This window comes from Pieris napi, chromosome 3 (genome assembly GCF_905475465.1).
Source record: "Pieris napi chromosome 3, ilPieNapi1.2, whole genome shotgun sequence".
NCBI lineage: Eukaryota > Metazoa > Arthropoda > Insecta > Lepidoptera > Pieridae > Pieris > Pieris napi.
In genome coordinates this window covers 4708786-4722736 of record NC_062236.1, presented here as the reverse complement: position 1 = coordinate 4722736, position 13951 = coordinate 4708786, and the positions used below count along the sequence as shown (strand labels likewise).

Genomic DNA, 13951 nt, shown 5'->3' with positions numbered 1-13951 from the left:
GATGACTTTGATGCTTTGATCGGCCAGGCCAGGAGATCCAGCATGATTTCTCTTTTCCTCAACTGAGGAGCTGCACAGTACAGGGAGACCAACAGGCCCGGTCAACTTGTGCATTTATAAGGGATCTTTTCGGATGACACGTTGCCGGAATATAATTTCAGGCATCAAAGTATCACACCGCAATATCAAATTCGACACAAAGTGACACCTCGGAAGATCGCCATTCTCCTTCGCGGTGACAGCGGAGCCTGCAAGTCATCTTCCCTGTGCAGTGCTGGAATGGAGGGCTGACTGGAGTACTATAATGAGTGTGAAAATAAATTCCTACTACTACTTTATTCCTTTCATTAATCTTTCTAAAACATTGGACAATTTTCTTATAGATGGTGCAGTCAGGTCATGTAGGCCTTGTCGTATATACCTGAACGTTAATCCAGGACGTACTAGAGAAAGGACTGGTCAAAAGAACCCTTAACCGACTAGCATGCATGATATGGATGGGGCGAGACAGGTATGTTAGGACCGCAGCAAGTGGAGACTCGTGGTCTATGCCTACCCGTAAAAAGGCTTCAATGTATAAATGATAGACTATTTTTTATTAATTATTGGACTTTGAATTAGATATTTATATTAGCCACAAAAAATAATGTAATAATTACTTTAATTCTCTTCGATAAAAACTTTGAAGTAAATTATTTAAACTATTAGTTATTTTACGCAAACAATGCCGTAGTATATAGAAACGTCATGTCCCATAATGGTTTATTATAATACGCTGCAATTATAAATAAAATATTATTCAATTAAAACATCAAGTTATTAACAGCGCAATAATTCATATATTCAATAACAAATGCAATAAAAATCGCAATTACGATCAATAATGTTATCTGCGGATGTACATTAGATCAATAAAGGTTACATACATAAAATAAGGAAAAACAAATTAAGATGATACAACACAAGGATATTTCTATATAAAATAATTTTTATTGGCAGCCATCAAAACCCAGTGGCAGCAAACCCGAACAAATAAAATTCACGCAACAAGCCATTCAAACATTTTTTCGTAAGCTTATGTTCATTTGCTTTTAGTTTTTCATACCACTAAATAACCTTTATCTTTCGCATATAAATGTCTTGTAAAACGTATAAAATTGCGCCTAAAAACTAAGTGTATGTTTCAAGATGTCCCGTTATGCTATTTAAATTTGTGATACATTCTCATTTTGAATTCATTAATTTGTCCAGCTTTAATTAAGTTCAGGAAACGGTTATTTAATTTGCCGATGATACATATAATATTATTTATTATCAATAAATTTTGTCTATAATCACTCATTAAATGGTTCGTCTGTGTGAAAGTAACGTTATTAAATATATGGTCTTAATATAGACTTAAGTTTACTATGATCGTGTGTATCCTTACATTTTAAAATAGAAGTTTCGTGAAGGGTCTATTTCGTGATTAAGGCGATAAACTTCAAATTGACTGGATTGATTTTTGTACCAATGTATAGTGTGATTCCTAAGTGTTTGTTTTATGTAAATCGACTGAAATAACTATTATTATTGCACGATACTCGAAATTCCCGTAGCCGAATATGCGGTCGAAAGCTAGTAAAATAATAAATTTAAAATTTAAATTTCATATCTTCTTGGTAATCATTTTAAATCAACCAAGATGGTAATTTTTAACTACTCCGATGGGATGTCCCATAAAAATGTCATTTTGTAAAAACGGCCAGTACTTGAAGATCTCTGATTGCAACATGAAAACGCGTCCATATTTATTTTTTATTGATCGACATTTAGCTCAAAACGAGTCTATAAGCTGCACTGGGAGGCAGCCTCGGGATTATCTTTTGTATTAAAATCATCGCGAAGTGATATAAGTGAACATTTTGATTAATTCACTAAAGGGTTTCATATTTCATGTAAGTTTATGATTACATTACGATACAATTAATACATATTATGTTATCTGATTAGGTATTGTTATAATTTAATATATAACATTAAATTACAAATTAATATTCCGCATTAAATGATCAGATTAATAAGACTGATTCAATAAAATTCAATGTAAAGAAATAGATTTCAACTTCGGGCCGGAAATCATAAATATTTGAAAAAAGAAGCTTTTGGTTTATTCTCAAAAAACTGCTTGACTACCATGACTTGTTGTTTCGTTCATAATAATTTCGTGTGGATTGCGTTACTTATACAAATGAATTCTATTTTATGACAAGGCACTAATTACTTGAAATATAATGTGATTTAATTAAACAAATTTACTTAATTACTATGCGATGCCTTACTGTAACAAATATAAGGAAAATGACACGATCACTAATCAAAGCTTACGGTGAATTGGTCGGTGACCCCATTTTGGTCCAGTCAAAATGCAAATCCATGACTCATATAGGTTTTGAGATTAAGTCCACTTTATCAACATTAAAACAGTAATTATTGCAAATTTTTACTTACTGAGGAAATAAAGAATATGTTTTATTGTTAATAAAATGTTCGATAATATTGTTTCTACGTATATACTGATTCTTTTAAGATGCTTTTGACGCTTTAATGTGTTTACTTATTTTACCATTAAAATCTTACATCTAGATATTACAACAAACAAACTATTACTAACTTACAGAGTTCTTACCAACTATAACCATGTAGTTTAAAAAGCGAGATTTATAAATTATAAATTATAGAAAAGTTGTGACAAAGAGAGTTCTGTGAAGCTGTAAGAGTTAATGAATTACTCATTAAAATAAAACAATACACATAAATCAGTGAAGCTACAACCTCTTTAGGTCTTGGGATCAGATTTCTGAATCTGTTTCACGATCATTTTTCAATCGAATAGGCAAGTAGGCCTCCTGTGCCTGACACACGCAGTCGACTTTTTGGGTCTAAGACATGTCGGTATCCTCACGATGTTTTCCTTCACCGTTCGAGGGAATGTTAAAAGCGCACATAGAAAGAAAGTCCATTGGTGCACAGCCGGGGATCGAACCTATCTATATAGAACTCAGGGATGAGAGTCGCTGAAACCACTAGGCTAACACTTCTCTGAAATTACTCATTAACTCAACAAAATAATATTGATAAGTGTATTTTTTACCCAAGATGTCATATCATATTGTACGGTATTGAGATAGTTTTTAAAATTTGACGACTTGTGTGTGGTAAAGAAAAATTAGTTAAAAAGCTTATTTGTTATTGACACGTAAAAATAAAAATAATATAAAAAATAAATAGTAAAAACTAAAATAGCAATATTTACCTAAGGAATACTTGATTTGATAACATGCTTCATATTTAGTTAGGACATGTGTCTAAGTATTGTATGCAAAATATAAACACGTAAATAATACCGTTTATTTATTTACATTTTAAAAGCTGACTCACTACTCAACCTCGCGTTTGACAGCATTCACTTTCATCTGTCAATTATTCAATACTTTTTGTCCTGACAAAAAGAAAGTTATTCTAAGAAAGCTCTAAAAGTGAAAGAAAAATGTGGTTACTTTCAAAGTGCTTTAATTTTAATATCTATTAGTAGTAATGACAGTTCTTAACTGCATTAGTTGGAGAAAGTAGGCTTATACTGTGAAGCAAAATTCACTTCAACATTTTATTGATTATAAACAAGTATTCAGTATTTAAAAAAAATTTAACCTATAAAAAATATAAAGAAAAATTAAAAAAAAAAATTAAAACAAATTTAAAAAGTTTGGTTAAACGCTGGCAGAATTTACTCGCTGTATTGCGATACTTATTCGTTGAGCCAGGAAAGCACCAGCTCTGCGGTCACCGGTACTATCTACCAGGCGCAAACTTAAATCTTTAATAACGCCTGTGCTCTTGAACCCCACGGCCAAGAGTCTCTACTCCATAGGGAACAAAATCGAAGTAGGAGGAAAGACTGTTTGTTTTTTGTTAATTTTTTTCCCATGTTCTACACGTTGTGTTTTAACTGAATCACGATGCGATAGATTCTTTATTAATTGTTTTTTCTCTCTTTCCTTCTTTTGTTATTATCCAGTGTGTAAGTTTTTATACATCTATTTGTACAGTTATAAGACCTGTATTTTTTAAATAATAGAACAAAATTAATACATTATTTAGACCTCATACTTCATAAGCACGAGTTTGTTAAAATATACAGATACGTGATCAAAGAGGAATTTATGTGAGAAAAACAATATTAGCGTAACTATTTCAGTTTTTGGAAACAGTTCAACTTTATAGCTTTTAAATTATGCTTAAGCAAGGACACACAGCCATTCAAACGGCCCAAAAAGTCGAGGAAAATTTGAAAAAAAACAAAACCATTCATAAAAAATGTTTACTACCAAATTTCTTACTAATATTTATCATTAGAAGGATACTATTCTCGTTTTCTGAGAACTTAGCATTGAATTATAATGATATGTCCAGTTTAATAGATCCTCATCAATCGTGCGTCACATTTTGATAAGATTTATAAATAAAGGCATTTGTTAACCTCGATTTTGAGACAGAGTGGCGACAGGCGGGTTTATTTATTCGCTAAAATACATAAATTTAGTTTATTATATTTAATGCTACTACATTGCACATAATTGTGTATAGTGTTTTGTTATTAAAATGTCACAAAAAAAATATTTAAAAAAATTGAGCGCAATGAGTTAGCAATTAAATTACCTCAGATAAAGCAATATGTATACACAGGATAAACTAAGCTACACATTTTAATGCGTTTTTTACCAATAAATAGAGGGCAAAGTCTAATGCATCTATTTAATATAAAACTTCGCCACTATTCGACAACAACTGCGTTTTACGCAAAAAGAATACTCAAATTCCCTCTGAATTAAATCCTCACTCGACAGATTTTTTAATAACATATATAAGCAAAGAAAAATTAAAATACTCATTATAATAAATAATCATGTACATACAAAGTGCTGATCACTAAGTGGCTTATGTTTACGCGCAAATAATTTCTGAGATGAGTCGTTGTTAGTTTGACCTAGATGGCTTAACGAGTAAAATGAGTTGTGCCTTCCGCGTACACTTAGCACTTCAGAACACGATTTCTGATAAAATCATTCCTAAGAAATCCTCTATGCGTGATATTTCAAGGAGTATGTGAGCATTATAATGTTAACAGTGTATGGAGTTTTTTGCTACACACCTTTTAACAGGACTGTTGTTATTAGCACTTTTATATCCTAACATTTATACCCTATAGGTACCTACCCTATTCTTCTTGTGAGTGCCTCAGTTGGTCAATGATATTGTTTCGAAGGGTGTAGAAACTTAATAAGTTGACTAGACATTTCTATGTCTGGGCCAGGGAAGAATACCCTTCAGAGCCATTTACAAAACTTTTTATGTTACAGCTGTTTTGGAGAATCCAGATTCGAGTAATCAGCTTCCAATATCGTAATTGTATGAGACGTATGTATTTCTATTAGATCTCGGCTATTACGACTGGTTATGTGTTTAAAAATCTGGGTATTAACTAATTGACTTCAGGGCGTTTTACATTTTTTTCGGTATTAGTGGGTACACTATTCCTACAACTACGAGTACCAAGTACCCTAAAGTACAGTTCGCAAAGGAATATAAGGAAAATGAAAAGTAAATAAATTGGGTAATACGAGGTATCGTCATTTCTACTCACTTATAGAAGCTAAATTTTAATTAAAATTAAAAACATTTACAAATCACAATGTGTTTAAACACCATAAACGAAACGTAAAATATATGGGCTCAGAAAATACTCAACCTTACAAACATAATACAACAAAAAACGTTTTTAATGTATTACTAAACACGTAATTTAAGTGGCAATTGACGTTAATTTCAGGTAACTAAGACTTATTTAGGAACGTTTTGCACACACATACATTTGAGGAAAACACTTCTCTTAAAATTTCTTGCATATTACCTGTGCTCATACATAAATTATGTTCTTGATGAATTAATATCGCTATCAAATCTATTTGGAGTTTCGTATGCAGATTATGGAGGAAAGTTGTTTGGAAACTTGTTATTGAAGCACATTTTCTAGAAATCTAGGGTCACAAGTTCGTTAATGTTCTGTGACATTTCGTCGTTTGAAAAAATGCAAACAAGTATGGCAAAAGAAATCTTTACGATATTGATATTTAATGTTAGCAGGATGTTCTCGGTGTGTTTAGCTTAAGTAAATACTGGGACTGTGAATACAAATATTATCTAACTACTCTGATGTATTATGACCGTCAGACAATACGTATTCATTACTAGCACTTTTTTTTTTAAATAAAGCACCTTTTTCACTCGTTTTGTTATTCTTTTACAAAACGAAATAATGTTTTGATGTATACGTACATTATATACGCCATGTATTATTAGATATGTTTCGTGGTAAAGGTTTTATTGTTTTTTTTTATTAATAACTTTACAAAGAGGCCAAGAATGCATCCAGATCTATTTTCCCATGGACTTAAAAGAAACCTATTTTAAAACCGATTTTTGGTCTTCTATTTTACCGACTGCCAAAACTTGCAGATATCCTCTATTGGGTACCTCATGATTTATGCAGATCCTAATTTCTACGAATTGTAGGTTTTCTAAATTATTCGCTGTCAACCACAAATCGTATATACCATACACTTAGATATGAATACGGATTTTTTTATGTTAATTAATTATGTCATTTATCATTTACGCGACGATAATGTTCCTTATTTTATTGAGTGTTTAAAAAGAAAATAAGTGAATAAAGACATTAAGGTCATGTTTTCTTAAAAATTAATTCAAAACCTTCAATTATTTTTCTTGTAAATCGTAAATAATGAAATCATACATCTGGTCCTTCTATCGTACGCCTTGAACACTCGATTCTACCTGTTCTGACATTGAAACATATCGACAATCGAATGAACACAAAGGAGTACAGAAATCTATACAAAATAAATAAATATGTACATATATTTAAATTGAGTTTGACCGGTTGCTATACCTGAATGATGTTAAAAAAACAAGTTTCCCTCCAAACTAAAACTAAAGCACTGTACAGTCATTATAATGCAGTGTACTAAGGAGCTTAAGATAGTTTCTTTAACAATAGAATATAAGGTAAGTAATGATTTAGTTGATAGCTATTTTAATTGGGTAGTTAGTTATACATTGTGGATTTATTAATCATTAGTAGAACCTTATCATTATATTGTATTCGAGGCATAGTGTATGGTGAATAATACCGGCAAAACGATAACTGTAACGGATTAGTTGATTCAGTAATTGACCAGAAATGGTTAAAAGAAAACAAGTAAAACACAAAAAATTATGTTACGCTGGAACATAAATTGGTCACAATTTTTCGGTCCTTTGTATACCTTTACGATTTACTGGGTTTTGCTACCTAGCTGTCTGATTAACAGAGAGCATGAAGCAATTGAAGTCCAACATAGTCCATTGAGAATGGACAACAAATCTAAATCTAAAATTTATCTCATACATTTAAAAATTATCTAATAAACAGATGCCTGTGTCAAGACTATGCCCCATCAGGGGACATTAAACATTATCTTTCGTATAATAAAGACTATTCTAAAGTCGGGGCTGAACGCTAGTCTACATATAATGAAGGATGCAATCCGTGCGACGCATTGTCTGCCAGGCGAGCTCTCAATGTTATTGTTATTTTCAACTTATGTGATTATATCAAGTCATGTTTATTTTTAATTGCAATTTATTTCGATGTTAAATGTATATTTTATGCCGAATCTGGTGATTTTGTTCTGCGTGTGTATTTCTTCCTACTTGTAGAAAAGTTTTTGATAACGCATTAAATCATTTTCTAGCTAAGTTTTTATGTTGTTCAGTTAATGGAAATAAGTTTTGACCATCCCACCACTGAGATTACCAGGATATTGTGGCACTCAATTCGCTCCCAATTCAGGTACTCAGAGGTATCCCGGGACCTTATATATAAAATTGGGCCTTAATTAATGTCACATTGGTGTGCATTCTGTGCAACTGTGTCAAACCAGTGAACCAACTTGTAAGTACCCTGAGCTGAAAATTGTTGATTGATCGCTTAATAATTCTAGTATACGCCCAACATCAATTTCCTTTTAACCTCCAATATGAAAATTAACACTATTAGCAGATAAAATATATTTAATGAAGCAGAATTATTAGTTAATGGGTCATTTAAAATCACCCGAGGATCGTTTAATAAAGGTCAAGTTTATGGACTTTCCAGATAAACAGACCTCATGTGTTGAAGGCAAATATTTGGAGAACTCAGAGAATGTAATTAAGCGCTCTTTAACATTATAATTCAGAATGATTTTAAATGTTATGACCGTCGGTGGCCTCGGAAATGATGATCACATATGGCTAATGTCACTCATGTACTGTACATATCACTTCGTTTATATATTTAAAAAATATACAGCAATAAGGAATTTGAAACCATGTCAATCACGTCAATTTTCTACCAAAAAAGCATCATAATCGGCTTGGTTAGGAGCTACAGTGCGACAAACAGACACATTAAATTATAACACCCGCGCTGTTGGTGTTTAAAATCATTGGTTTAAAACAAAGTTTACGCAATACTTATCGCACATGTTCTCCAAAACGTGAGGAGCAATTTCACGGCATATTAGCACCGCTAAGATTTGACGTATTTTATGACAATTAACTTCTAATTAAAATAAAACACAAACAAAAAAATTTATAAATATCAAGATATTAATTTCATTATAATAATCTTTTAAAGGGTATACAAAATAAACTGCAACGATAAACGAAATTAAAATGGACTCGGATTTTCTTACCTATTTCGTGAATAATATTAATATGTAAATGATTGAAATACAAGTAAAAACTCAGGTCAGGTGGTAAACCGGATCGGTTGGCTACAGACAAGATGTCTCTGTATCGTTTTAGCGCGTAATTGAACATTTTTTGTTTTTACAATATTACCTTTTGATTCATCAATTTTTACAGTGGATTCTGTAATTTTACAATATTCAGTAGAATACTGCTACTATATAGACACGTTATAGTACGGTTTTGGTATTGATTCAAACCATAAGTTTCAGTACTCGTTAATAATCCCGGAAATGATAAAATGCGCTGTTTTGAACACAGAGTTCATTCAGTATTTTTCAGTATTAAACTACTAAGAACCTAGTAACTGTACCACGCATGCAGTAGGAATTAAATCTTCCATTCCGGTTACTCATTTTAAGATTACTTCAAATGAATCGGAAATCTGATACTTTGCGTTACCAATTTTATTGAATGCAACCTTAGAATATAAATCATTATTTTATTTGAGATATGTATGTATTAATTACCAAACCACAAGGGGACTGTAAAGCATGTATTTTATCGTAATCTCTTTTTATTTTAGATTGCACATCTATATTCTCCAAGGAGATATTTTCTTGACTCACAATACTTCAACGAATGTGCCGAACCATAAAACGAGGTAGCTTTGGACGCAGTAAGGTTGAGCGTGTATTATTCTTTCCTTGTTTTTAGGTGCCTATAATTTCGCCTAAAGACCACTTCCGTTCCGACCAATATCTGTCAACATATTTCCACCTTTGGCTCGGACACATCACAAGAACTCGATTTCATTGACAGCGAGCGGGTTCAAGATAATGACTTTTAAATTATTACTGGAGACAAAAAGCGGTCCGTCGACGAACGTTTAACCTTTCTTCGCATAGCTGAAGACACAGCGCAATCGCTTCTCGAAGTTACTGTACTTGTGTAAGAAGTTAAGAAAAAAGATAATTAAGGAAGCGCATTTGATATTGATGCTATGTATTAATAGTAAACAGTGGATTAGGTGCTTATTAATGCTGCGACTGGAGCCCGGGCTCGGACGATACGACGGCGTCTCAACGTCTCCATGGTAACACCGCACGGCTACATAAGCGAGCGCGCACTAGACACACACACAGATTGCCTAAAACCGGAGAGCGCGCGGCACGCAGTGCAGCGGATCACCGGATAGTCTAGTTTGACGTTTCGTAAATATAAGTGAAACACTTTTGTTACGAATCTCAACCAAATCGTGAAATTAAGTTTAGTGTTGTGAATAGACAATTTTTGATATGATTGCCCTAGTGTTGTTTGTTGTGGGAAGCCTAGCGGCAACAGAGGCGTGTGGTGCTGGGAAACAGATGCTGAGTAAGTTATTTTACCTTATATTAATTTTGCTTAGCAAGAAATTATTACCAATTATAAAAATTATTATAATATATTAACTACCAAGTTAATAAATATTTTTTCCCACATGACGAAGTAATTATATAAAATATTTGAGCAACTTACATCATAATTCTCTCAAGTACCAATTAATTCATTCACATAAATTGTACACTTTGTATAAATTTTATTCGGTGACTTATTTTTTGTTTCCATTGCCGTCATTTTTACATTTGTTGCTAAGGTATAAAGCAGCAAGTGTTTTATTGAATTAACACAGTAATTTAATAACACAATATTAAACAAGAAATAAAGATATCAAAAGGACAATTTACAGTCGAGGGTGTCATAAATTTTATCGTCGCCACCCAGTCTAGATTCCGCGAACGAATTTTACCTAAAATGACGCCTCTATTTGCATACTTGTATGGATCGAGATCGTAAAATTTAATGGATTCAGACACCTGTGTTATACGCACTAGTCGAACTAATCCGTAGGATTATTATATCAATTTGTAAACTATATTAAATTTGTATATTTTTGCTGGCAAGTTTCTGATGATTATTATTTTATTAGGAACTGGAGGGCTGACAGCCTATGAAAAGCAAGCGATTGTAGACGCTCATAATCGTCTACGGCAGTCAGTAGCTCTAGGACAAGTATCAAGCCAACCACCAGCAGCTAATATGATGGAAATGGTCAGTATGCTATCCCATTTTATTTCATCTTTATGCCTCATTAAAGGCGCAATTAACTGTAATTTTCAATGACTCCTTTTATGGGCCGATGGCCACACAGTATTATTAACGCATATAATTGCCTTTTTACCGAGCGAAATGTCAAAAGCAGGAAGAGCAAGTTACTGATTCATCGCTTTATACCTACTTCATGCTTTTATTACTAGATAAATATTACTCAGAGCTTTAAGCCGATACTGGTTTATATTTTCAAAGCACATGAGACATACATAACTTTAAAAAAAAAAGTAACATATTCTCACGATAATATTTAACATAAAGCAAAGCAGACTTTCTCGAAGGTTTACATGTTCAATAAAAAGGTATTTCTGATGGCATTTAAATGCAGAATTGAGAGGAATGATCTTAGGTATTATTATAAAAGATATTAAATAGAACGATAAAGGAAAAATATGAATTAAGTGAATGTCACAAAACAGACAGTAACGTCTGTATATAAATCGATAAAGGCTAATGATTTCTGTAAAAGGTAATAACGTTAAATTTATTCATAATGGGAGATGAAATGGACTTATCAGGTAGGAATTTCATCTAACTCACGTGGAGAGCATGTGACTTTTGAATAAGATTTAAATTGATACGATATTATCACGCTCGTTTTGAAACAAGTCAATAAGTACGGTAACCTTAAAAAGTGTTATTTTTGGCAACTGTTAACGGAACCAGCAATAAAATACTTTGTAATTCAATATTCCCAATATCAATACGGGTTTATATTGACCTCTTTACGTAACAAACATATCTGATTAAGTTAACTGCAAAAATGTATGGAAAAACTAATAAATTAAACACATAAATGAAAGATTAAATGTTGCCAAACAAATGGCCTAGTGGCTCACTAAATCAATATTTTCATGTTTCGAAATTATTGAGTTCAAAGGCCCACGTTCAAGACATTGACCTCTAAAGTTCACTGCACATGGCAATAAATTTCATAAATACTTGTATTCGTTGATGCAGTTAAAGGATTGTTTAACGGTAGAATACGCATTGCAGGTATGGGACGAAGAGTTAGCAGCAACGGCACAACGTTGGTCTGACCAATGCACTCCCGCACATGATAGAGCGGCGCAGCGTGATGTCGGCAGGTTTCCCGTGGGGCAAAACCTTGCAGCCACGTGGACCACTCGCCCACCAAGTGATTCATCTGACTCAGAACCAGACTTCATGAAACAGATTAATGCGTGGTTTGATGAAGTCAGGATTTACGGGTTCAAGCCTATCAGTGGTGGACATGGGACTGGACATTACTCTCAGGTAACCAAATTTGACTATAAATATCTATGAATAAAAAATAATTGTGAGTAATATAAAAAAATCACACAACGCCCGATCGAAATGGCTAAACTTAAGAGGTTATTTATTACAGTTGGTATGGGGCGAGACATCTCATGTTGGATGTGGATACACATTCTACTATGACCCAACCCGCGGATACACCAAGCTGTATGTATGTAACTACGGCCCAGGTGGCAATGTCATTGGATCGAACCCCTACGAAAAAGGAAGTCCATCTTGCAGCGCATTTGGACTTTCAGAATCGAGAAAATACTCTGGCTTATGCTGTAAGTATTAACTTCTTAAATAACAATCATAAAATTGTCATTCCTCCTAACAGATTCAGTTTCAAGGCTCTTCACATTTTACGATTCATTTCACCAATTCATGGATGTGTTATTGTAATCGTGGCAGCCTATTTAATCAATTGTATTGTTACAGCGGCCACTTACACGAGCACATCGAGCTACCAAGTTGACAATAACAACGGCTACATCTCGAATGTCATCCCCGACAGCACTGGTGATTCTCCAGCCTTCAACTACCACTTCTATAACCAATACAACAACGAATACCAGTACTATCAACGGCCACAGACCTACTACAAGCCCGAGGCTACTACCTTCAGGCCTCTGATCAGCATCTTCAAGACCGCTTCAAATTTATTCGTTAAACCAAAAGCTCTTCGGGTTGGAAACGTCTACCTATAACGCTTTCAACCAGTGGCATCGTTTTCATAACAGTATTTTAATTAATTGTGACAGTTGTGTTACTCGACTGATTTATTCGAAGCTAGATGCTTTCGGAACTTTGTAGATAACTTTATTCCTTGGTTTTACAAGGAGCTTAGGACTTTGCTAATGCATTTTAATTCACCTTGTGTAGGTTGAAGGTCTAATAGTTTCATACTATAATTACTTTGCTGTCGTGTGTGACCTTCTAGTATTAGATAAGAATTAAAATATGATGTTGTTATTTAGAGTATTTATATTTTATTGTAATAAATTTTCAAATAATAATTTATTTTTTATTTATAAGAATAAAGATTATTTTTGCCTGATTTCGCGGTCATTTATACAAGTCCTGAATACATACATACATATTGGCATAAAATGGATAGCAAAATAGTCCATCATAAAAATTAAATTTTTAAATTAATTAAAATATTATTTCGTCAGAGTGTAGCATTTATAACAAAATACTTTTTTTATTTCTAATACATAAAACTTGTGTGGGTTTCGAAGACTTATAAACATAGTTCCACATTAACCCTTGATGAAAAGTACAAAGGAAACGATAAGTAAATATAATTAAACTATACCCAAATAATTTCGACTTTTAAATATTAATAAAATCTTTTAATACTATGCAAAAACTTAATGCTTGTTAAGCATTCTACTGATCACAATATACATCAATCAGATATATATCTAAAGTATATATTTTAAAACATAGATGTTTGTTTTTTGGTGTCAGTCTTTACTTAAGGCTTGTAGAATCAAAGTCTTCACGAACCCCGAGGTGCCATTAAGGGGCGTGCTAATTTGTCTGTAGTGGGTATACCTCGCTATCCCTCTGATTAACAAAGGCCTGTGTTACACAGGACATGATGATGAGGATTACTTCTAGGCTCAGTGTCTGCGCGTCAATCTCAATCCGACCTACGGCACGGCGCGCTACACCTTAAGAA

General features: G+C 33.0%; 1 protein-coding gene across 3 annotated transcripts; it reads left to right on the top strand.

The window, feature by feature from the left end:
* Positions 1 to 1814: 1814 nt before the first annotated feature.
* On the top strand, positions 1815 to 13280 carry LOC125063563 (venom allergen 3-like). 3 transcript variants are annotated; one of them, XM_047670068.1, is made up of 6 exons: positions 1815 to 1937; positions 9419 to 10206; positions 10802 to 10923; positions 11980 to 12240; positions 12353 to 12548; positions 12703 to 13280. In XM_047670068.1, the coding sequence occupies exons 2-6, from the start codon at positions 10131 to 10133 to the stop codon at positions 12969 to 12971; spliced, it is 924 nt and encodes a 307-aa protein (XP_047526024.1). In that variant the 5' UTR covers positions 1815 to 1937; positions 9419 to 10130; the 3' UTR covers positions 12972 to 13280. The 3 variants fall into 3 exon arrangements, with proteins under 3 accessions (XP_047526024.1, XP_047526027.1, XP_047526026.1); XM_047670071.1 differs by having other exon boundaries at positions 1827 to 1937; positions 9550 to 10206; XM_047670070.1 differs by lacking the exon at positions 1815 to 1937 and adding an exon at positions 7608 to 8053.
* The last annotated feature ends 671 nt before the right edge of the window (positions 13281 to 13951 follow it).

Coding starts and splice junctions, on each gene's coding strand:
- LOC125063563 (XM_047670068.1), top strand. CDS start 10,131: ATGATTGCCCTAGTGTTGTTTGTTGTGGGAAGCCTAGCGGCAACAGAG. Junction 10,207..10,801: donor TGCTGGGAAACAGATGCTGA/GTAAGTTATTTT, acceptor TTATTTTATTAG/GAACTGGAGGGCTGACAGCC. Junction 12,549..12,702: donor AAAATACTCTGGCTTATGCT/GTAAGTATTAAC, acceptor GTATTGTTACAG/CGGCCACTTACACGAGCACA.